General features: G+C 43.5%; 1 protein-coding gene across 1 annotated transcript in view; it reads right to left on the reverse strand.

The window, feature by feature from the left end:
• Positions 1–1,186: 1,186 nt before the first annotated feature.
• LOC5506871 (TBC1 domain family member 31) overlaps positions 1,187–27,810 on the reverse strand; it is a 34,278-nt gene continuing 7,654 nt past the window's right edge. The window contains exons 11-25 of the mRNA XM_032375324.2: positions 26,699–26,845; positions 26,148–26,281; positions 25,065–25,198; positions 24,340–24,519; positions 21,055–21,234; positions 20,580–20,632; positions 20,240–20,392; positions 19,399–19,534; positions 18,857–18,949; positions 18,001–18,141; positions 17,175–17,291; positions 16,598–16,675; positions 15,683–15,821; positions 9,145–9,261; positions 1,187–3,196 (exon numbers count right to left, since the gene is read on the reverse strand). Of these exons, the coding sequence (XP_032231215.2) occupies positions 3,030–3,196; positions 9,145–9,261; positions 15,683–15,821; positions 16,598–16,675; positions 17,175–17,291; positions 18,001–18,141; positions 18,857–18,949; positions 19,399–19,534; positions 20,240–20,392; positions 20,580–20,632; positions 21,055–21,234; positions 24,340–24,519; positions 25,065–25,198; positions 26,148–26,281; positions 26,699–26,845 (1,969 nt within the window). The 3' untranslated portion in view covers positions 1,187–3,029. The remainder of the gene's footprint in view (positions 3,197–9,144; positions 9,262–15,682; positions 15,822–16,597; positions 16,676–17,174; positions 17,292–18,000; positions 18,142–18,856; positions 18,950–19,398; positions 19,535–20,239; positions 20,393–20,579; positions 20,633–21,054; positions 21,235–24,339; positions 24,520–25,064; positions 25,199–26,147; positions 26,282–26,698; positions 26,846–27,810) is intronic.

A 27,810-nucleotide genomic window follows, 5' to 3' on the forward strand; every position in this document is an offset into this window, starting at 1 on the left:
CCTGGATTTGTTTTTATTTACGCTTATTTGCTTCCTGTATTCGATATCCATGAAGCATCGAATGTAATTTCATTTGAAATGGGTGTAAAAGTAGAAACACCTATTACTACATGTCTTTCAAGGAGGGTAACGTTGTTGTTACCCGAAAATGCAACGCGGGTTATATCCGCGTCAGTGCAGTCAGTACAACTCTTGAGAAAGCTGTATGAAAGTTTGCATAACGTAAAATCACAACTTTGAGTATTTGACGTTTGGAGACAACGTTAAAATCTCTCACGTCCAACTGTACAGAAAAGAACTTGTTTCAATGCCATTGCCCAAATTTGAACGTTTGCGACATCGGTTTCCTCAGTGGATTTACATTAAGGGAAACCTGGAAGACTAGACAAGTAATTGTGTATGATCAAGAGAGCATAAGATAAGAGGGGGACACTGGTATTACCCGCGCGCCATGTCGACTCCAAATCTGGTTAGACATTAGATATGATATTGATTTTTGTGAAAATTCCGGTGAATTGAGAAGGAATCCAGGAAAAATTTTTGTGATGATCAAAGCCAGCAAGCTGAAGTATCTGAGCTTTCGTAAAAGTGAGAAAATAAACAGGGAGATATACTGTACTTCTTTGATGTTGTTATTATTATATGTTATATTATTATGTTGTTATTATACAAGCTGGAGTCGGGATTTGAATCAAACGCGGTATCACAGCCATTTTATCGCTCGTCGGTTTTTCTTTTTTCTTCACTTGACTTCGCCGCTCAGACAAACAAAACAGTCAAGCTATTCAGGGATTTAGCTTTCTGTGAGTATATTTGCCAATCTTGGTAACTTAAGTTAGACTTGTTTTCTTCTTCCGAGTTATTTTACATGATCTCTTTTCATTCCTATCGAGTTGGCAAAACAACAACACGCAACCCGCGGGGGAGTAGGACAAAATAAAAGGAGCAAATCCTCACGCGCAGTGGTGGGGTGGTGGTTACTAAAAATAGCCAGATTCGGAATCGACATGGCGCGCGGGTAATACCAAAGTGTCCCTCTCTTATCTTATGCTCTTGTGATATGATATTGTACAGTGAAAAGATGTAAATTATACTGACTGGCGACCAATGTTATCATATGACAGTATTGAAATATGCCGATTTCAAATTACTCCAAATACTAGAAATAGAAAAAACAATATCAGCGTTGCTGTTTTCTCATTTATTTAGCCTTTAAAGTGTGCCGAATGACGCACAAAAGACGGTATTTTGTTTGTTGACAAGCGACATGTTACACAGAAATTTCTTTATTTAAGATACCATATTGACCACGTGATGACAGAAAAACAACACGGTACATCGTGGGTCAAGTCAGGGGGTCCCCCATCTCAGGATTTTAACTAATTCAGACAGCAGTTTTGTACTTTTCGATGCATCAATCTTGATCTCGTCGAAAGGAAGGCAGCATATATAATGCCGCATATATAATTAAAGGAAACGCAAATTTTTGATCGTGCAACCGATATGACACATTCCCACGTGCTACTTTCTAATTATCAGATTAAATTCATTGCTTTCTTTATTGTCCTCTTAACACTCGTATTCATAAAAATAGGGACGTTAAGCAAGGACGAAGGCGACGGCTAGGACAACGAGATCGAAAAAGATGTGTTCGGGCGTGGCGATCAATAATAATTTAATTGCAATGGAATAAGCAAAATATTATAGTCAGAGATAGATAAAAATAAACTAAGCACATTATTTCTACAGTAGGAAATGTGGTCATAGGAGTTTACACTACAAACGTCCGCGTCCTCAATTGACCATGAAAGTTTGAGTTTTCACATCGTGGTTTTATGGAAAACAGCTGAAAAGTATCAGACAGAACGCATTTTCACGTGCTGCTATAGCCTGCTCTCCGGGATTCCTGTGGAAGGGAATCCCGAATCTCCAGAGAGCCGACTAGTGCTGCTATTGAATTCTGAATCAAACCCATTGTTGTCTGCCGTCGTCGTTCTAAGGTTCTTATAAAAAAAAAAAGGTATTTGTATTTTAGTTCGTGCGTGACACTAGTGAGACAGATTCATTTCAATGTAAGTTTCTGTCTGTCTCAGCAAACTTGATGCGGAGCTACGGTTCAGATGGTGCGTTCCCGATATCTCCGGACATCTACGGTGTAAGGCTCACCCCTAGTAATTTCTTTTAGCAGACTATCCCCCCCCCTTTTTTGACTATTACCCGGAAATGACATCCAGACAAGCCCCGATAAGCAGGTAGAAACTCATCAGGTTTAGGAAACAATGTTATAGTCCGGAGAGAATATTAATATTATAATATACTTTTTTGTTACCCGCACCATTGGACCCGCATTCCGTTTTAAAAACAATGTTGAAAACACAATAGTCATCGAAGCCGCATCATTCCACACCTTTTCTTTCACACGACGTTAAACGGTCATTTAATCTTGAAGCTAAAGTAATCCTGCAGTTTAATCCAGTATATACACTTTTAGAATCCTCTTCTAAAAAAAATCTGCAAATCTAGCTATTTGTGGTTTGAATCCATTCATACAACGAAACAGTTGCTGTTATTCATTTTATGTGGTAATCGCGGCAGCCATCTTTTCTTGAAGTGGTCGCAACTCCTCGCTCGTTCAAATAAATGAAGATGGCTAAACTACGGCTAAGCGACGCGTCGAGCGCGACAAGTAGCGTGCGACAAGTAGAGCGCGACGCGTCGAGCGCGACAAGTAGCGTGCGACAAGTAGCGTGCGACAAGTAGCGTGCGACAAGTAGCGCGCGACAAGTAGCGTGCGACAAGTAGCGTGCGACAAGTAGCGTGCGACTTGTCTACTAAATGTTTCCTTGTTTAGCTCACTGGCCACTACCAAAAATATTCCCTTGACGCTGCTACAAGATTTTGGGCGCGCTACAATGATTTTCGAGGTGGCTAAATGTCTCCTAGTTTAGCCAGGCCTAAACGCTGAAATAACCGCTGGAACCAACGAGTAAACGTCTACAAGCAGACTACAGTTTACTCTGCAATCAAATTCAAGTGCCAAAAGAGTTATTGTTGGAGTCGGATGCGGTCGTGTAGTCGGCGGGAGCGCGCTGGTTGCGTCGTCGTGCGGCCAGTCTCTTGCGGATCTCTCGTACTTCATTCATCAGTTCCAGCTCGCGCTTTTCGAAAGTTGCCCGTTGCCGCTCGATCGAAGGTTCTAGAAGAAAACATGGCTTCGTGTAAATATCACAAATAGTAGACAACCGATAATTCGAACCCTCGAATATATGTGACCTCGATAATCTCTAGAGAAAACAAGTTTTGTTATATTGTACGGCGGCCATACAGTCGACTGTATACAAGTGCGCGCGTGCCGCCATCATACCCCCTCCCCTCCACACTTCGAAATATTTTTGTATGCTTATCCTTCTTCAATGGGCCACTTCCCATCATCGGGTATCCCACTTCCTATCATCGGGTATCCCACTTCCTATCATCGGGTTGTCTTCCCATCATCGGGTATCCCACTTCCCATCATCGGGTTGTCTTCCCATCATCGGGTATCCCACTTCCCATCATCGGGTTGTCTTCCCATCATCGGGTATCCCACTTCCTATAATCGGGTATCCCACTTCCTATCATCGGGTTGTCTTCCCATCATCGGGTATCCCACTTCCCATCATCGGGTTTGTCTTCCCATCATCGGGTATCCCACTTCCCATCATCGGGTTGTCTTCCCATCATCGGGTATCCCACTTCCCATCATCGGGTTGTCTTCCTATCATCGGGTATCCCACTTCCCATCATCGGGTATCCCACTTCCTATCATCGGGTTGTCTTCCCATCATCGGGTATTCCACTTCCTATCATCGGGTATCCCACTTCCTATCATCGGGTATCCCACTTCCCATCATCGGGTTGTCTTCCCATCATCGGGTATCCCACTTCCCATCATCGGGTTGTCTTCCCATCATCGGGTATCCCACTTCCCATCATCGGGTTGTCTTCCTATCATCGGGTATCCCACTTCCCATCATCGGGTATCCCACTTCCCATCATCGGGTTGTCTTCCCATCATCGGGTATCCCACTTCCTATCATCGGGTTGTCTTCCCATCATCGGGTATCCCACTTCCCATCATCGGGTTGTCTTCCCATCATCGGGTATCCCACTTCCCATCATCGGGTTGTCTTCCCATCATCGGGTATCCCACTTCCCATCATCGGGTTGTCTTCTTATCATCGGGTATCCCACTTCCCATCATCGGGTTGTCTTCCTATCATCGGGTATCCCACTTCCTATCATTGGGTATCCCACTTCCTATCATCGAGTATCCCACTTCCCATCATCGGGTATCCCACTTCCTATCATCGGGTTGTCTTCCCATCATCGGGTATCCCACTTCCCATCATCGGGTATCCCACTTCCTATCATCGGGTATCCCACTTCCCATCATCGGGTATCCCACTTCCTATCATCGGGTATCCCACTTCCTATCATCGGGTTGTCTTCCTATCATCGGGTATCCCACTTCCTATCATCGGGTTGTCTTCCTATCATCGGGTATCCCACTTCCTATCATCGGGTTGTCTTCCCATCATCGGGTATCCCACTTCCTATCATCGGGTATCCCACTTCCTATCATCGGGTTGTCTTCCTATCATCGGGTATCCCACTTCCTATCATCGGGTTGTCTTCCTATCATCGGGTATCCCACTTCCTATCATCGGGTTGTCTTCCTATCATCGGGTATCCCACTTCCTATCATCGAGTATCCCACTTCCCATCATCGGGTATCCCACTTCCTATCATCGGGTTGTCTTCCCATCATCGGGTATCCCACTTCCTATCATCGGGTATCCCACTTCCTATCATCGGGTTGTCTTCCTATCATCGGGTATCCCACTTCCTATCATCGGGTTGTCTTCCTATCATCGGGTATCCCACTTCCTATCATCGGGTTGTCTTCCTGTCATCGGGTATCCCACTTCCTATCATCGGGTTGTCTTCCTGTCATCGGGTATCCCACTTCCTATCATCGGGTATCCCACTTCCTATCATCGGGTTGTCTTCCTATCATCGGGTATCCCACTTCCTATCATCGGGTTGTCTTCCTGTCATCGGGTATCCCACTTCCCATCATCGGGTATCCCACTTCCTATCATCGGGTTGTCTTCCTATAATCGGGTTGTCTTCCTATCATTGGGTATCCCACTTCCTATCATCGGGTTGTCTTCCTATCATCGGGTATCCCACTTCCTGTTATTGGGTATCCCACTTCCTATCATCGGGTATCCCACTTCCTATCATCGGGTTGTCTTCCTATCATCGGGTATCCCACTTCCTGTTATTGGGTATCCCACTTCCTATCATCGGGTATCCCACTTCCCATCATCGGGTATCCCACTTCCTATCATCGGGTATCCCACTTCCTATCATCGGGTTGTCTTCCTATCATCGGGTATCCCACTTCCTATCATTGGGTATCCCACTTCCCATCATCGGGTATCCCACTTCATATCATCGGGTTGTCTTCCTATCATCGGGTATCCCACTTCCTATCATTGGGTATCCCACTTCCTATCATCGGGTATCCCACTTCCTATCATCGGGTTGTCTTCCCATCATCGGGTATCCCACTTCCTATCATCGGGTTGTCTTCCTATCATCGGGTATCCCACTTCCTATCATTGGGTATCCCACTTCCTATCATCGGGTATCCCACTTCCTATCATCGGGTTGTCTTCCTATCATCGGGTATCCCACTTCCCATCATCGGGTTGTCTTCCCATCATCGGGTTGTCTTGCTATCATCGGGTTGTCTTCCTATCATCGGGTTGTCTTCCCATCATCGGGTATCCCACTTCCCATCATCGGGTATCCCACTTCCTATCATCGGGTATCCCACTTCCTATCATCGGGTTGTCTTCCCATCATCGGGTATCCCACTTCCTATCATCGGGTATCCCACTTCCTATCATCGGGTTGTCTTCCCATCATCGGGTATCCCACTTCCTATCATCGGGTATCCCACTTCCTATCATCGGGTTGTCTTCCTATCATCGGGTATCCCACTTCCTATCATCGGGTTGTCTTCCTGTCATCGGGTATCCCACTTCCTATCATCGGGTTGTCTTCCTATAATCGGGTTGTCTTCCTATCATTGGGTATCCCACTTCCTATCATCGGGTTGTCTTCCTATCATCGGGTATCCCACTTCCTATTATTGGGTATCCCACTTCCTATCATCGGGTATCCCACTTCCTATCATCGGGTTGTCTTCCTATAATCGGGTTGTCTTCCTATCATTGGGTATCCCACTTCCTATCATCGGGTTGTCTTCCTATCATCGGGTATCCCACTTCCTATTATTGGGTATCCCACTTCCTATCATCGGGTATCCCACTTCCTATCATCGGGTTGTCTTCCTATCATCGGGTATCCCACTTCCTATTATTGGGTATCCCACTTCCTATCATCGGGTATCCCACTTCCTATCATCGGGTTGTCTTCCTATCATCGGGTATCCCACTTCCTATCATCGGGTTGTCTTCCTATCATCGGGTATCCCACTTCCTATTATTGGGTATCCCACTTCCTATCATCGGGTATCCCACTTCCTATCATCGGGTTGTCTTCCTATAATCGGGTTGTCTTCCCATCATCGGGTATCCCACTTCCCATCATCGGGTATCCCACTTCCTATCATCGGGTTGTCTTCCCATCATCGGGTATCCCACTTCCTATCATCGGGTTGTCTTCCTATCATCGGGTATCCCACTTCCTATCATTGGGTATCCCACTTCCTATCATCGGGTATCCCACTTCCTATCATCGGGTTGTCTTCCTATGATCGGGTATCCCACTTCCCATCATCGGGTTGTCTTCCCATCATCGGGTTGTCTTGCTATCATCGGGTTGTCTTCCTATCATCGGGTTGTCTTCCCATCATCGGGTTGTCTTCCCATCATCGGGTTGTCTTCCCATCATCGGGTATCCCACTTCATATCATCGGGTATCCCACTTCCTATCATCGGGTTGTCTTCCCATCATCGGGTATCCCACTTCCTATCATCGGGTTGTCTTCCTATCATCGGGTATCCCACTTCCTATCATTGGGTATCCCACTTCCTATCATCGGGTATCCCACTTCCTATCATCGGGTTGTCTTCCTATGATCGGGTATCCCACTTCCCATCATCGGGTTGTCTTCCCATCATCGGGTTGTCTTGCTATCATCGGGTTGTCTTCCTATCATCGGGTTGTCTTCCCATCATCGGGTTGTCTTCCCATCATCGGGTTGTCTTCTCATCATCGGGTTTGTCTTCCCATCATCGGGTTGTCTTCCTATTATCGTGTTGTCTTCCCATCATCGGGTTGTCTTCCTATCATCGGGCTGTCTTCCTATCATCGGGTTGTCTTCCTATCATTGGGTATCCCACTTCCCATCGTCGGGTTGTCTTTCCCTCATCGGGTTGCCTTCCTATCATTGGATTGTCTTCCTATCATCGGGCTGTCTTCTCATCATCGGGTTGTCTTCCTATCATCGGGTTGTCTTCCTATCATCGTGTTGTCTTCCCATCATCGGGTTGTTTTCTATCATCGGGCTGTCTTCCGATCATCGGGTTGCCTTCCGATCATCGGGTTGCCTTCCTATCATCGGGTTGTCTTCCTATCATCGGGTTGTCTTCCCATCATCGGGTTGTCTTCCCATCATCGGGTTGTCTTCCTATCATCGGATATCACACTTCCTATCATCGGGTATCCCACTTCCCATCATCGGGTATCCCACTTCCTATCATCGGGTATCCCACTTCCTATCATCGGGTATCCCACTTCCTATCATCGGGTATCCCACTTCCTATCATCGGGTTGTCTTCCTATCATCGAGTATCCCACTTCCTATCATCGGGTTGTCTTCCTGTCATCGGGTATCCCACTTCCTATCATCGGGTATCGCACTTCCTATCATCGAGTATTGCACTTCCCATCATCGGGTTGTCTTCCCATCATCGGGTTGTCTTCCCATCATCGGGTTGTCTTCCCATCATCGGGTTGTCTTCCCATCATCGGGTTGTCTTCCCATCATCGGGCTGTCTTCCCATCATCGGGTTGTCTTCCCATCATCGGGTTGTCTTCCCATCATCGGGTTGTCTTCCCATCATCGGGTTGTCTTCCCATCATCGGGTTGTCTTCCCATCATCGGGTTTGTCTTCCCATCATCGGGTATCCCACTTCCCATCATCGGGTTGTCTTCCCATCATCGGGTTGTCTTCCCATCATCGGGTTGTCTTCCCATCATCGGGTTTGTCTTCCTATCACCGGGTATCCCACTTCCTATTATCGGCGCTGACCTTCAATCCCTCCACCTTATGCTCACACTAACCATGTCCCCCCTAACCCCCCTGCTCACACTAACCATGTCCCCCCTAACCCCCCCTGCTCACACTAACCATGTCCCCCCTAACACCCTGCTCACACTAACCATGCCCCCCCTGCTCACACTAACCATGTCCCCCCTAACCCCCCCTGCTCACACTAATTATGTCCCCCCTAACCTCCCCCTGCTCACACTAACCATGTCCCCCCTGCCACACTAACCATGTCCCCCTAACCCCCCTGCTCACACTAACCATGTCCCCCTAACCCCCTCTGCTCACACTAACCATGTCCCCCCTAACCCCCCTGCTCACACTAACCATGACCCCCCTAACCCCCCTGCTCACACTAACCATGTCCCCCCTAACCCCCCCTGCTCACACTAACCATGTCCCTCCTAACCCCCCCTGCTCACACTAACCATGTCCCCCCTAACCCCCCCTGCTCACACTAACCATGTCCCCCCTAACCCCCCTGCTCACACTAACCATGTCCCCCCTAACCCCCCCCGCTCACACTAACCATGTCCCCCCTAACCCCCCCTGCTCACACTAACCATGTCCCCCCTAACATCGCCCCTCTCACCTATGACGTGATTCTCATGCATCTCCTTTAGTGGCGCTAACGTTCAATCCCTCTCCACCTTCTGCTCACCCTAATCTGTCTCCCCTAACACCGACCCCTCTCCCCTATGACATGGTAACCATGTCTCTCCTAACACCGCGCACACTTCCTATGTCGTGGTTCTCACGCCCTTCTAGAGTTACGCAGACCACTCCTTCAGACCTTTGTTGTCAGGTGTACCGGGATCGGTATCCTCCGTCTCGTTCCCAGTGCTGCTAGTCACATTAGAAAGAGTGGGCCTGGGACTTGGAAGAAATCTACGAATATCCCGTAACCGCTCTGCAAAAACACAAGGGAGTTTAACGTCTGTGAATTCGAGACGAATTTTCTTTTAAATACTTAAGACCAGCGGTCTGAGTTCGTCGAGATTTCTCGGAAAAATGATGTTTGGGCGCCCTAGCTCAAAACTAAACTGGTAATAGGTATGGTTGACCTCAGTATACTGTGAAAGTTTGAAGCAATTTGGATGAATATTTTTGGCGATAAGAGCCGAAAAGTAATTTTTCGTCTCCCGCACCCGGATTTGAGACAATTTCGTGGTTGTTAGAAAAAGACTAAAAACCGGTTCGCAACGCGTGATAAAACATTTGAAGCTTATATAAACCTAAAGAATAGATAATTGAAGAGTGTGTAACGCTGGCCGCTAGGGCCTAAGTCTTATGTAAGACCGCTGACCGGCTCAGAAGAGAGCAGCCGGCCATCTTGTTTTGAACATTATTCATGTAAGTCCTACGCGTTCATTTGTTATATCCTAGTTACCGTTATTTGTAATCCTCAGTTTTATTATAATCCTTGATTTATTGTATTGCCATAGGACTTCCTCATCTTTGTCAATAAAACCAATTGAACATCGAGGAGTATTTTCTTCATGAGGAAGTCATGAATAAGTTCCATTCCTCGATAGAGATCCCTATGTCCACTTTGGGTCGGTCGAGTTTCGGGCCTCGGGCCGGCGGTGGGGCAGTAGGAGCGGGAGGTAGTGCTTGATGTGCGAGGCCGTGGTTATTTAGTAACGCTACGGCGATTGCATCAGAGACATCCTGTGTTTTGAAGTCACAGTTGGGTACCGAACATTCGACGATCACCATGATAATGACTTCCTCATGAAGAAAATACTCCTCTTTAGAGTCTATACTCCTCTTTAGAGTCTATACTCCTCTTTAGAGTCTATACTCCTCTTTAGAGTCTATACTCCTCTTTAGAGTCTATACAAGGCTAGACGAACGGACTCCTGCTACTGTCCAATTCCCTGTCTCTGGTTCGTAGCGTTTTGGTCGTGTTCTCGCACGAGTTGGCCTTCTAGGTTCAGGGAGTGGCTGCGGGGCCTGAGATGAGGCGTCAGGCATACAAGAGGATACAGGGTCATTGTTGGCTTGAGTGGTAGGTGGTGTTTCAGCGACGGGTTCAGCGGGTGGAACTGTCTGGTTGCACTCTGTGGGTATGACGGGATGTCTACCGTGTGAGAGTTGGGTGGTGACGTGAGGATTGCCCGTCAATGGTCCACTGCCTGTGGGAGGCGACGGTGAGCTGTTAAGTGTGGGTTGACACTCTGGAGATCTGGGTGGAGGTGGTGGCGTCCTATACTGATGGTCTGGGGTGGGCGTGGCCGGGGTGTATGCACGAAGGAACCGACGATTACGCAGGGTCAACCGTCCTGAGCCATCCACCTTTATCCTGTATTGGTCGTGGCCTGGCGACTCCACTACCATGCCTGAGCGGTCCCATTTGTTCGGGTGTGGGCCCTGCTGGTTCTGGATGAAGACCCTTTCACCTAGAAGGCCAACTCGTGCGAGAACACGACCAAAACGCTACGAACCAGAGACAGGGAATTGGACAGTAGCAGGAGTCCGTTCGTCTAGCCTTGTATAGACTCTAGACTTAGTATAGACTCACGGACTGGGGGGGATGAAGAGTGTGTAACGCTGGCCGCTAGGGCCTAGGTCTTATGTAAGACCGCTGACCCTAGCGGCCAGCGTTACACACTCTTCATGTAAGTCCTACGCGTTCATTTGTTATATCCTAGTTACCGTTATTTGTAATCCTCAGTTTTATTATAATCCTTGATTTATTGTATTGCCATAGGACTTCCTCATCTTTGTCAATAAAACCAATTGAACATCGAGGAGTATTTTCTTCAATAATAAGGATTTCCCAGGCTGAAAGATAAGCTGTTCTGTCAGCACCTTATTATTTTAAGCGATTTTATTTTATTTTGTTTTTAGATGACTTTGAAAGCCTTGAAATGATCGTGTAATATCGCCGATGAGATGTGGATTTGGCAAAAATGATTGCATTCATCGAAAAGAACATCATTTCTACTTTTGATATGTGAAATAAAATTTAGGGGCAAATAAAATCCGACTTTTTTACAAGCCGAAATATGACCCCCACTTGACCCTAATTATAAACAAATGCCGACTACTGTATCGGGTTTTCCGCATTCAAACAACGCCTTCAAATCTCCAGAAAAACAAGAAAGAGCGCTCAAATCAAAAGAAATATACTGTCGGCAATACTAAAATTTAATGGTAATAATTTCATAGCATTTATTGCATTAAATTTCGATTTTTAGGCTCGCGTGATACTATTTTGTTTGCTGCCATGCTTACGTAATTAAAGCGTTACAAACAAAGCGACAAGCATAAAATACCTCACCATGACTGCACTAAGACTTTTCTGATAATTACTTATTAAAAATAAAAACGTCCAAAAGAAGAAAATGAGAGTTTTGCATGTTTTTATTTAATTAACAAGCGATACTGACATAATTTTGTACAGTTTTAAATTGTAATTAAACAAAAAGCTTGATCAAATTGTCAAAATTTGCTTATTTTCAAAGCCTTTGTTCAACAACAAATTTGATCAAATAAAAATACACATTATGCAAGAACGCTGAGACATTTGCGATATTGAGGCCTCTCGCCGTAAGCTGTTTTCCTTTTTAGTAAAAGAGAGTATTGAAGTGTAAAAACTTACTCTGGTCTTCACAACAGAACACAGGATTACCGACTCAGAAATCTATTTCATGTAACCATGAAAAAAATATAATCGGGACCCAAGAAATCGTGGATTTATTTTGCGCAACTACATCTTCGAATAACATCCACGAGCGTGGCTACAAAAGAAGCTTTGCGTCGGGTTGCTCCGGGCACTTGAAGCTCCAGCTCTTTGCAGATAGTGGGAAGGGTGGCCACTGAAAGAAAGGTGAGCCTGGACCTGGAGTACAAGTGGCACAAGTCGATGCCGTTCGCTTCTATTGGGTGATTTAGTTGGCATTCATCTAGGATGGCAGCTCTCGTACGGAAGTAGGCGGCTGCCTCCTCCGCAGCCTCTACTGCCTCCGCACCCTGTGTTATTTTCGGAAATAATACACCTGTACTTGGCCCGGTAATAGGAACTCGCTGATTTAATCGGCGTTCCCCTGTATAGAGATGCAGCTTGTTGATTCTATCACTTCATTCCCAATTAATGGTACGCCCCCCTCCTCACCCCGACTACTTTTTGGTGGTAGCCAAGCTTGCCGGGAAGGGGGACTCCGATAAAAACAGACGGGGGTGATCGTCGGCAAAATTGATTGTAACCCGTTAGGGATGGCACTTTAGGCGTGGTCAACAGAAATTATTTCCTCTAAGAGATGGAAAATTGGGTGAGGTCGAAGGAATTTTTGCCCCTAAGGGATAGCAGAATCGAAAAAAAACCCGTTTAACACCCCCTTAGGAATAGCAATTAATCGAAGTTTATACCCTAAGAGATAACAGAATGGAAAAAAAAAAACGTTTAACACCCACTTAGGAATAGCAGTTGGACAAATTTTACACCCTAAGAGATAGCAAAATCTGAAAAATCCTCCAACACCCCCTAAGAGATGGCAGTTGGTAGAAATTTTATACCCTAAAAGATATGACGATTACCCCCGTCTACATTTTTAGAGAGTACCCCCCCCCCCCCCCCCCCCCGGGCAAAGATATGCATTCCCCTTCAATCGATTGGTCAGGATGCGGCTTGAAGGCTCTCTCTCCTCTTCCCCTCCCATTCCCCTCGTTTTTCATTTTTGCTCAAATCCAAGATGGTGGCTATAATACACCGGGTAAACGCCCCCCCCCCCCCCCCCCTTATTGAAGGCTTTTCAAATATTATTCTTTTTCCAAATGGTACCTATGGTTGAGCAAGCCACACCTCCCCCCCTCCTCAGTCCTCTGGTCCTACGATCTCCTGCCCGAGACTTTGTCAAAGTAAAGAAGCGCTTATAGCGAGTAATTACCTGCTTGCAATAAGCGTTTACTGCACCTTACACGCAATGATAGAATCCTGCGTTGTCTTGCTTGTAGTATGCCGGTAAAGTGAAGAGTGAAAGCGATTTTTTTACTGGTTAACAAACCAATCGATTGGCTAGGACAAAATTTGGACGGCTGTTTATCCCGGCCAGACAAATTTTGTCCTCCTAGTGCGATTAGGCCCTAAGTTAACGCGCGAAAAAATGAAAACAGAAAAGTAACCTCAAAATTTACCTAGGGAGCTTTTTTGGACATATGCTCCCCGACAAGAATGGAATTTTTTGGTAGTATTGAAAACAATAGTAAAAGCATCAACTGTTATTTTTTCTTACTTTCTTTTTTATAACTCACTTTACCTGGGGAATGGAAATTGGTTGGTTATATCATAAACAATAGTAGAAAAGCTTCAACTGTTATTTTTTCTTGATTTCTTTGTATGAACGCTTGTCGAATAAATTAACTCCTCGAATTTGCATAATAACAGGACAGCAGAAGATGGTACGCGTTTCTAGTCCACGAAAGTAGGGAACGAAAGAAAATATTATAATGCTTATAGAACGAGGGATGGATAGAAATAAATATAGGACGATTTAAGAATAACTTTCGTGGGAAAAAGTTTTGTGATGCTCATGAAGCGGAAGAATAAAGAATCGGAAGTTTTTAGTGCCGATAATAATTATCATGCATGGGGATTGTACTTTAAAATGTTATGAAAATATGATCTTGAAAAGCATATAAACATCAGAGAGACAAGAATATTTGATCAAATACCAGTATTTTCAAGAATTATATTGCATCCTTTCTTTTGGGAGTTTTAATCGTTATTTATAAGTTTTTGGTAGCGAGGCATTAAAAAGTGAGTGTCGGCATTTGTTTATAATTAGGGTCAAGTGGGGGTCATATTTCGGCTTGTAAAAAAGTCGGATTTTATTTGCCCCTAAATTTTATTTCACATATCAAAAGTAGAAATAATGCTCTTTTCGATGAATGCAAACATTTTTGCCAAATCCACATCTCATCGGCGATATTACACGATTATTTCAAGGCTTTTCAAAGTCATCTAAAAACATAAAATAAAATAAAATCGCGTAAAATAATAAGGTGCTGACAGAACAGCTTATCTTTCAGCCTGGGAGTTCCTTATTATCTATACTTTAGGTTTATATAAGCTGCAGTTGTTTTATCACGCGTTGCGAACCGGTTTTTAGTCTTTTTCTAACAACCACGAAATTGTCTCAAATCCGGGTGCGGGAGACGAAAAATTACTTTTCGGCTTCTATCGCCAAAAATATTTATCCAAATTGCTTCAAACTTTCACAGGATATCATGGTCACCCATACCTATTACCAGTTTAATTTTGAGCTAGGGCACCCAAACTTCATTTTTCCGAGAAATCTCGACGAACTCAGACCGCTGGTGTTAATGATACTTTTAAATGCTTACAAAGTCGCATCAATGTCGAAAATATAGTTATCCCTGAATTCCTACATTGGACGTAGAGCTATGTGACTCACTAGAACTCTCCCCTGTTTTGCTTTGGGGAAGAGGCTATCGCAGTTCACGTGACTCACCAAAACTGCCCTCCCCCAGTCCTTCTCTATTTGCTTTGGGGAAGAGGCTATCGCAGTTCACGTGACTCACCAAAACTCCCCTCCCCCTAGTCCTACTCGTTTTGCTTTGGGGAAGAGGCTATCGCAGTTCACGTGACTCACCAAAACTGCCCTCCCCCTAGTCCTACTCTTTTTGCTTTGGGGAAGAGGCTATCGCAGTTCACGTGACTCACCAAAACTCCCCTCCCCCTAGTCCTACTCTTTTTGCTTTGGGGAAGAGGCTATCGCAGTTCGCGTGACAGTTCACGTGACTCACCAAAACTGCCCTCCCCCAGCCCGACTCGTTTTGCTTTTGTGAAGAGGCTATCGCAGTTCACGTGACTTACCAAAACTGCCCTCCCCCAGTTCTACTCGTTTTGCTTTGGAGAAGAGGCTCTCGCAGTTCACGTGACTTACCAAAACTGCCCTCCCCCAGTTCTACTCGTTTTGCTTTGGGGAAGAGGCTATCGCAGTTCACGTGACATACCAAAACTGCCCTCCCCCAGTCCTTCTCTATTTGCTTTGGGGAAGAGGCTATCGCAGTTCACGTGACTTACCAAAACTGCCCTCCCCCAGTTCTACTCGTTTTGCTTTGGAGAAGAGGCTCTCGCAGTTCACGTGACTTACCAAAACTGCCCTCCCCCAGTTCTACTCGTTTTGCTTTGGGGAAGAGGCTATCGCAGTTCACGTGACATACCAAAACTGCCATCCCCCAGTCCTTCTCTATTTGCTTTGGGGAAGAGGCTATCGCAGTTCACGTGACTCACCAAAACTGCCCTCCCCCAGTCCTTCTCTATTCGCTTTGGGGAAGAGGCTATCGCAGTTCACGTGACTTACCAAAACTCTCCCCAGTACTGCTCGTCGTGTCCCCGACATTTTGTGGTTGTTTGAGCATCTCCATGCGCCTGCGATCATCTTGTTCAGCGCGCAGCCTTTGCTCTCGTAGTCTGGATAGCTTGACGGCAGTCTCGTCGTTCTGTGGAAAATCGATGAAAGGGCAAAGAATTGGGCAAAGAGTGATTAATATGATAACAAATATTAGTAAACTACCTGTTTCATTAATATGATAACAAATATTAGTAAACTACCTGTTTCATCAATCTTGGGTATTTGACCGGTATTCGGAGATGTGAATCGCAGTGTTTGGCGAATCTTATTCATTATTCTACTTAGGAATTTAAACTTCTTGGGTGTTTTGTTTATATCTAACGTAGATTAACTTGTGATATCCACTTCAGACTGCTTGGGTGTTAAGTACTAGTGTCCTTGTGAATAAGTCGTTTTTGATTTTCTTTTTTCTCTCTTTTTCGTATGCGTGTGTGTCTGTTTTTCATTGCTACTAAAAAATAAATCACAAGACAAGACTTGTGTCGAACTAGAAAACTTCTCGTTTATTAAGACACTTGGAATTTTCTTAATTGTTATGCATATTTAGTTCTCTATTTTATTACCATATTCTTAATAAATTCTTAATAAAACTATATTCTTAATAAATGTTGAATTTGTATCGTATTGTATTGATAACTCGTGATATTCACCTTTTTGTTTTTATTGATAACTCGTGATATTCACCTCTTTGTTTTTATTGATAACTCGTGATATACACCTCTTTGTTTTTATTGATAACTCGTGATATTCACCTCTTTGTTTTTATTGATAACTCGTGATATGATATTCACCTCTTTGTTTTTATTGGTAACTCGTGATATGATATTCACCTCTTTGTTTTTATTGATAACTCGTGATATTCACCTCTTTATTTTCGAGTTGTCGGACAAGCGTCTGTAGCTCCAGCTCTCTCTCCTTGTTCTCGAGGACATGGCGTGACACCTGGAAGACAAAAGGACATGGCGTGACACCTGGAAGACAAAAGGACATGGCGTGACACCTGGGAGACAAAAGGACATGGCGTGACACCTTGAAGACACAACCACACCGAGAGTCCTTTGATGACATGCTGTGACCCTGAGAACCTTTGTGTAAAACCATGACATAAAATATGACATTTGACAGTCATATTGAGACGGTGATCTTGGCACCGATTGTGTGACACTGGCCGTGACTCGTGACAGTGACCCTGTCATGAATTGCATAATAGTGCCCTTCAGAGTCAATTCTTGACAGTGACCTTGTGCACTGATTGCGTGACAGTGACCTTGACAATCATTTCGTGACAGTGACCTTGTGCACTGATGACGTGACACTGACGTACAATGATTTCGTGAAAACGGCCTTGGCACTAAGTGTGACATTGACCTTATCATTTCGCGAGTGACACTGACCTACAATCATTTCGTGACAGTGACCTTGGCACTAGATTCTGACTGACCTTGACTTGATCCATCTCTCGTTGAAGACTTTCCAGCCTTGATCGCATGCCCTCCTCTTCCTCTATATCTACTTCAGCTTTTTTGCTCTGTGCCTTGGCAAGATCCTCGTGCAGAATCTGAACCGTAAAAAAACTTAGTGTCACTCAAAAGAGTTTAAGCGCCAAGGTACTGAAACGCTATGCCCGAGGTCTTGTATGAAAGACACCGACGGCGAGCAAGTGTAGCATAAACTGTGACTATTTCCATATTCAATCCTGGAGTCTAAAATGGCATCACTACATACATAATGCTTGGCGCGCGGTCATGCTTTGTTTGGCCCACCATTCAGGTCTCCGAAAGTGACGCTAATTCGGTACCATTTATACTACTTCAACAAAAGAGTTGTACAACTAAAGTAAACCCCTGAACCTCTCATACAACAGCCAAATTCTTTTTAGTCAAACTATATAAAGAATTCCTTCACTGATATCGTCACAACAAACACTTTTTTCATTTCAGTTGAAAGAGATTCCAGTAAATAAGGTAAAAGATTGGCCATGCCATCTAGGTCAATAGAGGACTAAATCGCTAGCTATACTCATAGCAATAGTTATCCTTGCCAAAGTACCAAGTATGGTTGTCCTACCATTGGTGAGTTGAGGTCAACCTCCTGTGATTTGCTTATTAACGTACTATACCCATAGAAATAGTTATCCTTGCCAAAGTACCAAGTATTGTTGTCCTACCCTTTGTGAGTCGAGGTCAAGTTCCGGTGATGTGCTTATTAATGTATTATACCCATAGCATTAGTTATCCTTGCCAAAGTACTAAGTATGGTTGCCCTACCCTTTGTGAGTCGAGGTCAACCTCCTGTGATGCGTTGGTAGCTCGCCGGAACAGTTGGTCCTCCAACTCTTGCTGCTGTCTCTGATGGCTTATCTGCGAGCGGTGCTTGAACGACGATTGCAACTCTTCTCGCAGGAGCTCCTTTAAGATAGGCCACCCACATCGATTAGAAATTTCAACAAGACTCTAAGACTGTGTCTCGATGCAGGATGACCTCAATACAATCCATAGCTCGGTTGACGTCTTGCGGAAAAAGGTTATCACAGAGAAGTGCGAGGTCCTGACCTTAATTCGTGAGCACGCTTTGGTGGACACCTCATGTGAACTCAATGATATTAATAACTGCTTAAAAAAGGCCAATCACGCCGCCATTTTATGCTCCCGCTCAATGCCGAGTCACACAAAGCATCCATTTCTATCGGCTAATCAAAGCGAGTAACCTAAACATTTTAAATCAAACATCGTCAATAACGTATCAGACTTAAATTTTTGCTTGCAGATTAACCGCTGTATTTTCAATTATAAACAATAACAAAGGAGTGGTAAATCGATATTCTTTAAGGATGTTAACTCGTGTTTAGGAAAACAATACATCTCTATAGGGGGACATAAAGTATCCGCTAGAGATAGCTGGGATGACGTCTTGCGGATACAGGTTAATTAGACAAGTGCGAGGACCATAAATAGTAAGTATTCTTTTGTGGACTTATATATCAATAACTACTTAAGGATGTTAACTCGACTTTAGCCAAGTTACTACATCTCTATTGGGGTAACCGCAAGGGATACTCGCCGGTGGTACCATCTTCAGCGACAGCTCTTATAAACAGTAACGCAGGGTGTACTCATTCATTACCTGTTGTAGCATTTCTTTCTGGGCCTGCAGCTCTAAAGCTTTGATTTCAGCATCCTCTACGGCCGCTTGAGTCTCCTGTTCTCTTAATAGCGCCTGGAAGATGGTAATGAATACAATAGAACAAGTGCTGAAGGAGCTGTAATGTAGCACCAAAACGGGAGTCAAGATGATTGTCAAAATACTTAGCCCAAAGCTTAAGATTGTCTCCCTTCATTGTTTGCAACAACATTAATAATAACACAAGCTACATCGAAGCAGACGGCTGTTGAAATGCCTGTTTTCTGTATAACGACTTTGTCTTTCGCTGACGTTTCGAGCGTTAGCCCTTCGTCTGATGTATGATGGCCGTGTTTACAGCTAGATGTATTGTAAAAGGCCATTTGCACCGCCAGTTGACACTCCCGCTCATCACCAAGTCACATAAAGCATCTATTCCATAGGCTTTTTAGTATAGTTAGTAGTTTTAGCTTAGTTTTAGCACATATCTCGATCTCGTCGTCAAGTCGTCGTAGCTCTGCCTCACTAAATAAATATAAACTAACCTTTCTCTCGATCTCGTCGTCTAGTCGTCGTAGCTCCGCTTCACGCTGAACCTGCTGATGGTGAAGGTGGCGCCTACGCGCAGCGTCTAGCAGTTGTAATTCTCGCAGATGCACCTCACGCTTCATGGCTTGTAGTCTGCAACGAGGGTCATGGCAATGAAGAATAATGGGATAAGAGTTCATAAGTAATGAAAGATCATGGGATAAAAGTTCATAAGTAGTCCTTCGTGTTCTGATACACACTTTGCCAAACCACCAAACATCTAACATCGTGTCAAGAAAGAGGGAAGGAAGAGAACCGATAATACGACGGACCAATACGTGCCCCGCAGTGTTACCGTGCAACGCGAGCTACCGTGGTCACTTTGACAGCCATGTGATGTAGACCGAAATGGAGAGAAACGCGAAGAATGTGCTTTCTATTTGACATGTGATAGTCCAGTTCCGAATTCCAATGTGCCCGCCTGACATAGGCGCTAAAACTCGTGAATGCAGCGACAGCCTCGGCTTCAGTGGGCATCAGAATACAACGGAAAATTCTCCCATTTATGAACATTGTGTCAACCAAAACTTTAATTCTCGCAGCCTAATGGGCTGTTGCACTGCTAGCCAGAACTATGGGACCACAAATTACTAATTATTCAATTGATTTGAGACCAATTATGTTCAGGTCTTCCTTTGTGTATTTAACTTTTAAACATTCAAGTCCCCTTTGAAAGTATTTTTGGGCCCCCTTTCGCATCCAGCCCTCAAGGTCTCTTAATGGCTCGACCTTAAAACAAAGCGACTTGGCCCGGCAAGTTGGATAAGTTTGACGGTATTCTGCTGCTCAGTAACAGACCTGGCACGCTGATCAGTAAGCTTTCTCTCTTCTTCTGCGATCATCTTTCTTCTCTGCTCTTCAGCACTCATCACCAGGTCTTGCTGGCGGTAGAATGCCTCCTCCTCCAGCTTGCGCTGGTCTCCCTGTGCTTTCAGCTCACGCGCAAGCTGCCTACGATATTATAGTAATAGGAATCACCATCATATCGTGATCATCATCATCATAATACGCCCTTTCGTATTTCAAATCGTATTGTTTATAACAGAGTCTTTTTACCTCTGTCGCAGATACTCGTCATCATCATAATACGCCCTCTTACATCTCAAATCATATTATTTGTAACAGAATGTTTTTTTACCTCTGTCGCAGGTACTCCAGTTCCTCTTGTCGTATACGCTCTCTTTCCTGAACCTTGGAGGGGAAGGCAGATAAAAACCCGCTATCTTTGAAACTAATTCAGAATCTACAAACTGTAGATATGCTACTATAGGACAAGTATGTACGATACAAACTGAAGATATGCAACAATAGGACAAGTATGTATGATACAAATACAACTGACAGTACAGTTGCTGCTATTGTTTGTGTTTTTTTCCAAAGGGTAAGTGTGTCTGCTAAAAGCACTTTCTATGGTGTGTGGTATGACTAGAAAGACAACAGACAAGGTGGTCTGTGTAGGCCTGGCGAAATAGGGAGACAAATAAACACAAAGAAAGTCGTACTGTATGTTTTATTTATTCTAATGTTGTTACTCTTTCAGTTAAGAGGCTTCGATGATGTTTGTTGATTGGTTGTTGTGATACATTTATTAGTTCTTTCCTGATTACTGTTACCTGATAATCGACGACGAATTTTGGGTACTTGTTGAACACGGGGTACTGTCCTTTGGTCAGAGGAACAAAGGCATCGAGCATGCGCTTAGGATGTATGTCCGCTGGAGTTGTATCCTGCAGACGGTACGCTTCTCGCACAACCATGCCAACATCCACAGCATTGCGATTATGGAAGAAATACTGCATGGATAATTACGAGAAAGGGGCTTTAGACAATTTTAAGGCAGGGTTAGATGAGCCACGGAGATGAGGCAAGTTAAGGTAAGGTGAGGTGTGGTGAATCAAGGTAAGGTAAGGTAAGGTAAGGTAAGGTAAGGTGAGGTGAGGTGAGGTGAAGTAAGGTGAGGTGAGGTGAGGTGAGGTGAGGTGAGGTAAGGTGAGGCAAAGTAACATGAGATAAGGTACGTTAAGGTGAGGTGAGTTAAGGTAAGATTGTGTAAGGTAAGGTGAGGCAAAGTAACATGAGATAAGGTACGTTAAGGTTAGGTGAGTTAAGGTAAGATTATGTAAGGTGAGGTGAGGCAAAGTAACACGAGATAAGGCACGTTAAGGTTAGGTGAGTTAAGGTAAGATTATGTAAGGTGAGGTGAGGCAAAGTAACATGAGATAAGGCACGTTAAGGTGAGGTGAGTTAAGGTAAGATTATGTAAGGTAAAGTGAGGCAAAGTAACATGAGATAAGGCACGTTAAGGTTAGGTGAGTTAAGGTAAGATTATGTAAGGTGAGGTAAGGCAAAGTAACATGAGATAAGGCACGTTAAGGTGAGGTGAGTTAAGGTAAGATTATGTAAGGTGAGGTGAGTTAAGGTGAGATTATGTAAGGTGAGGTGAGTTAAGGTATAGGTGAGGCAAGGTAAGGTATGGTTATGGTAAGGTATTGTATGGTTATAGTATGTCATAGTCAGGCATTGTTATGGTAAGGTATTGTTATGGGATGGTTAATGTATGGTATAGACCGGTATGGTTATGGTAAGGTATTGTATGGTAAGGTATTGTATGGTAAGGTATTGTATTGTTATAGTATGTCATAGTCAGGCATTGTTATGGTAAGGTATTGTTATGGAATGGGTAATGTATGGTATAGACCGGTATGGTTATGGTAAGGTATTGCATGCTTATAGTACAGTATGTCATAGTCAGGCATTGTTATGGTAAGGTATCCTTATGGAATGGTTAATGTATGGTATAGACCGGTATGGTTATGGTAAGGTATTGTTATGGAATGGTTAATGTATGGTATAGACCGGTATGGTTATGGTAAGGTATTGTTATGGAATGGTTAATGTATGGTATAGTCAGGCATTGTTATGGTAAGGTATTGTTATGGAATGGTTAATGTATGGTATAGACCGGTATAGTAATGGTAAGGTATTTTTATGGAATGGTTAATGTGTGGTATAGTCAGGCATTGTTATAGTAAGGTATTGTTATGGAATGGTTAATGTATGGTATAGACCGGTATGGTTATGGTAAGATATTGTTATGAAATGGTTAATGTATGGTATAGTCAGGCATTGTTATGGTAAGGTATTGTTATGGAATGGTTAATGTATGGTATAGTCAGGCATTGTTATGGTATGGTATTGTTATGGAATGGTTAATGTATGGTATAGACCGGTATGGTTATGGTAAGGTATTGTATGGTTATAGTTTGTCATAGTCAGGCATTGTTATGGTAAGGTATTGTTATGGAATAGCAAATGTATGGTATAGACCGGTATGGTTATGGTAAAGTATTGTTATAGTCAAGGGAGGGAGGACACCCTTCCCGTCGTGCCTTTCGCTATAAATTTCACACTTCTAAGCGAAATAAACTGAGAAGCGGAGGGATCGTAGCGTGCGTTTGAGAGCTTCGAGCTTCTCTCAGAAAGCTTCCAAAGGTAAGTAACGCTATCTGCTGTAATATTTACCTTATGTTCTGTCTATCATTTATTGGTTTGCAAGATCTGCGCCTTTTGAAGGCTTGTATTTTATTTTTGTAATTTACATCTATGTTTTGCGCTCGTCAGGGTTTTTGGAAAAAAATATTCCAAAGGGGAAAACAATGGAGTAACACCCTGTATTTTTACTTGATCTGGCCATTTTATAGCAAAGGAATATTGGTTATAGCTATTACTACATGTTACTCCACGTTTTGATCATTTTTTGCGACGTTCAAAATTGGCTTTTTTTTTGGCTCCCGTCGAAGTCGGATTACCTCCGATAGACTGATCTGTGTCAGCACCCAAAATTATACTTTAGTTGTCTTTTACTGTTTTTATTTTAAATTTAAAGAATTTTACTGACAGGCCTGAAAGGGACAAGCAAACAGTTCATAAGAGACCTCAGAAAAGGAGACCATAGTAGAATTATATTTTATTGTTCCCCCGTTTAATAAGTGCTGTATCGTTCCGTGATTGTTTGTTGCGCTTAGCACGCTGATTTGTCGTTCGTAAATCTTTATATTATCGGGAAGCTCATGACTCGCATAAGCCCTGGTTTTTCTGTGAGCCCCTCACTTTGCCATTTTTCCCTGTAGTTATTGTATGTAGTCAAATTGTAATTATGGCAAACAAATAAACTGAATTATTCGACTTTTCGAATAAGCTCGCAGAGATCGTTTCTCTGCAGTGTCCTTGGTCAAATGACGCATTCGAGGTGGCGGAGCCGTTGAAAATACTGTATACGTCATTAGAGACATTTAGCACCGCGTTTTTTCTCGGAAACGGCAAACGTCAAACCTCTGGGTGTCACGTGACAAGACCTTGCGGTCAAGTTTGCAGTCTGCGGTTCGCGTTTTGACCTCAGGAGCACCGTCTAGCGGTAAATGTTTTACCTCAGCAGTTTTCCCCTCAAATATTCTATGAACTCACGTTTGAGACCAAGAACTAGTTCTTAATCATTTGACTCTTGAAATAATATATTTTCATTAACAATTTGCAAAATTACTAATACTTTTTGGCTCGGTTGAATTCGAGCACATGTTTTGCACTTTTTTCCGCCAAATGCCACATTTCCCGCCAAATGTGATAAACTACGTTTTATCCATGTACGCCAAGCCGCAAATCGGTAACGGCTAACCGCGGTTTGCCGTTTGCGGTTGATTCTAAAAACGCGATGCTAAATGTCTCTATTAGCAATTCATGCCGGAAAGAGGTGTCCTTCCCCCTTGTTATAATCCGGTGTGGTTATGGTAAGGTAGTGTTATGGTAAGGTAGTGTTATGGTAAGGCTATGGTATTATGGTATGGTTTGACAACATGTGAAGTTTGATGTGAAGTGACATTATGGTTTATTGACAATTTTACCTCAAAGTCCTGCTTCTCAGTGCATTGTAGCAGGGCCTTTCGGGAAGCCATGATGTAAGCCACCACCACCATCAGGAGATAGGAGGGATGGCAGGAGAACGCATTGTCCCACACGCGAAGCCATTCCTCTTTGGTGAGCACCTCTGATAGCAGAGATTGCAGGAGCGGCCAAGCATAGAGCTGCAAACCGCAAAACACAACTAGAATGTAGTTGAAGAACTCTAAATGAAGTTGAAATAAAGGTGCTTAGAAAACCTGGTTGCCTCTTCATTGAGTATATATATAATATGTTCGATAAATATTTTTGGGAACCCCCTGTGTAGGCGACTGCATATATGGGAGCGTTTCTTTGTTTACACTAAGATAAGAGGATTTTGCGCAAAGGGTGCAAGTGCATATTTTGTTGTCATTCTTTTAATCAGTTTAAATGCATGTTCGTTGATATGCATACATAAAATATATGTACTTATCGGCCTTTTGAATAGATTATATCAAGATTTTCAAACAAATTTTTATGAAATTCTGTAAATGTCTGTCCTCAGAAGTTAACACTCAAAGCGTGTGAGCCTATGCGCATCTTCGCTTAACATAAGCCAGTAACCCCTATGTATAATCGGAGAAGGCGAAGAATTCAAAGTCCCAGTTGTAAATAGCTATGTGCTTTGCGTGATTGGCATCACGTACACCTATAATAGGTCTATGGATGGGGTTCGATTGGCATTTACCTGTGTGGTGACTTTGTGCTTGATGAAATGGTTCATGAGGGTCTTGTCGTGGTGAGAGAGGGTGTTCTCCACCATTCCCAGTACGTTCACGGGAGGGTTCGGGAAGTATTCAAACCAGTGCTGACACCAATTAACTGAAACAAAACGGGTAAAAAAAAAACAAAGAAAGATATGGGGACACGCTGCACGTTCACGAGAAGATTCGCAACGTACATTAACCGACACCGATCAACTAAAGACAGTGACAGTGGCAACGTGGACGACGACGGCTAAAACAAAGGAACTGGATTCCGAATTCATTAGAAGCACGTGAAAATATTCGGTCTGATACATCTCATCCGTTTTCCACCAAACAAACGCCAAGTTTCACAGTCAATCAATGACATGTTAGAAGAAATGTCCTTAGATTATTTTCATGTTTCTAATAATTACTTGCTATTCCATTGCAACTAGTTTGGAATTGATCGCCAAGAGCAAACACATTTTTTTTCGCTCTCGTCATAGCTTTTATCGTCTTTTTGCTGCTAATTTACTCACCAGGCGCTGTATCAAAAAGGATTAAATAAAGGCATGGGGCATCGCGTCATCATTTTCGGAAAAAAACCATATTTGGAGACTGGTAAGAGCGTTGGCTAATTATAAATCAGTATCTTTCATATTCTGGAATTATTGACCGACGCGAGTTGAGTTAGTAGCTTCTCGCTCTTCTTCCCCGAGAGACCTTTCCTAGGTTCTCTTGTATTCCTCCCACAAACACTAACAATTTCTCCTATGCTGTGGTCATACATGAGTAGTATATAGTGGTTGCCTCTGCATACGGCAATATAATTTGGGTGTGGCGGGTTTATAAAACAAGATCGAATCCAATGTGACGGTCTTGCAAGAAACTAAAAAACCTCGCACTATCGGATGCACTCAGTTATGAAAGAGCTATAGTATATGTATTGAAGAAGTCTTATTAAAGACAAAAATTTGGCAGAGTCGAATTCCAGTTTTTGGTGTATTGTATTCATTGTTCTGGTACGATATCACGACAGTTTGGGCTTTTTGATTCTATTTGTATTGGATCTGTATTACACTTACTGAGCACACAGGAAACCATCTCGAAGCAAATGAGCTGGTTGTTCTGGAAAAGCTTGACAAATGGGAACACCATCATGGGAAGGTAATCCACCTCACCGAAAATGCCAGACCAATGTGCCAGTGCCGATAGAGTCCTGTGAACATAACAGCATAGATGTTATAAATGCGATTTAGAGGAGTACCCCAGACTAATGCGCCAGCGCCGAAAAAGGCCTGCATAGGACTCTGTGAATAGTATACTGTAGCAGCATAGATATTATAAATGTGATCGAGAGGAGTATCCCTAACCAATGCACCAGCGCCGATAGAGTCCTGTGAACATGAGCAGCAGCTAAGAGATGCTACAGCAAAGTAGATCCCAGACCGCTGTCTCTGTGCCAATAGAGTCCTGCGCTTATAGGGACAAAATGAAATAGGTACATCTATCAGTTTATAATCATTTTATTCTTCAAACTGTCAATCTAAGCTACCTCTCAGCAAATATTATAACAAATAGTACAAGTATTTATATCCTGTATAACAAAACTTTGCCGTTCTACTGCATAGGTTACCTCTGTAGCACTCGCAGCAACTTGCGGCTCTTGATGGGGTACTCCTCGTGGATGCGCACATGCGCACTATGCACTCCCTTGTCCACAAGGCTGCTGTAGGCCGAGTGATTCTCTGGAAGCTTCAGCAACGACCGCCAGATGAACATCCTATAGCATAACGTGATGTTAACCATGTTGTTACTATGGCAAAAGGAAGTATCAGGGGTAGAAAACATCCAATTAAATTACATGGGGTGTTATGACAAGTGGTGTTAAATATGGCAATGGGGGTAATTTGAAAAATGGTGTTACTATGACAACAAGGGAGGTATGAAAAATGGGGTAACTATGGCAACAGGGGAGTTATGGAAAATGGTGTTACTATGGAAACAGAAGAGGTATGAAAAATAGTGCTACTGTGGCAACAGGGGTAATATGAAAAATGGTGTTATTATGGCAACAGGGGTAATATGAAAAATGGTGTTATTATGGCAACAGGGGAGGTATGAAAAATGGTGTTATTATGGCAACAGGGGAGGTATGAAAAATGGTGTTATTATGGCAACAGGGGAGGTATGAAAAATGGTGTTATTATGGCAACAGGGGAGGTATGAAAAATGGTGTTATTATGGCAACAGGGGAGGTATGAAAAATGGTGTTATTATGGCAACAGGGGAGGTATGAAAAATGGTGTTATTATGGCAACAGGGGAGGTATGAAAAATGGTGTTATTATGGCAACAGGGGAGGTATGAAAAATGGTGTTATTATGGCAACAGGGGAGGTATGAAAAATGGTGTTATTATGGCAACAGGGGAGGTATGAAAAATGGTGTTATTATGGCAACAGGGGAGGTATGAAAAAATTGTGTTACTATGACAACAAGGGAGGTATGAAAAATGGGGTAACTATGGCAACAGGGGAGGTATGAAAAATGGTGTTACTGTGGCAACAGGGGTAATATGAAAAAAGGTGTTACTATGACAACAGGGGAGGTATGACGCAGCATGATATTAGTGGTAATCAACATAAAAATAAATAGATAAGGATGACCTTGATTATTATGCCTGGTGCACACTAATGGCATAATGTCATAATAACATAGGCACATGCACCGTTATGTTCATATGATCA

This window comes from Nematostella vectensis, chromosome 13, assembly GCF_932526225.1.
Source record: "Nematostella vectensis chromosome 13, jaNemVect1.1, whole genome shotgun sequence".
Taxonomy (NCBI): Eukaryota; Metazoa; Cnidaria; class Anthozoa; order Actiniaria; family Edwardsiidae; genus Nematostella; species Nematostella vectensis.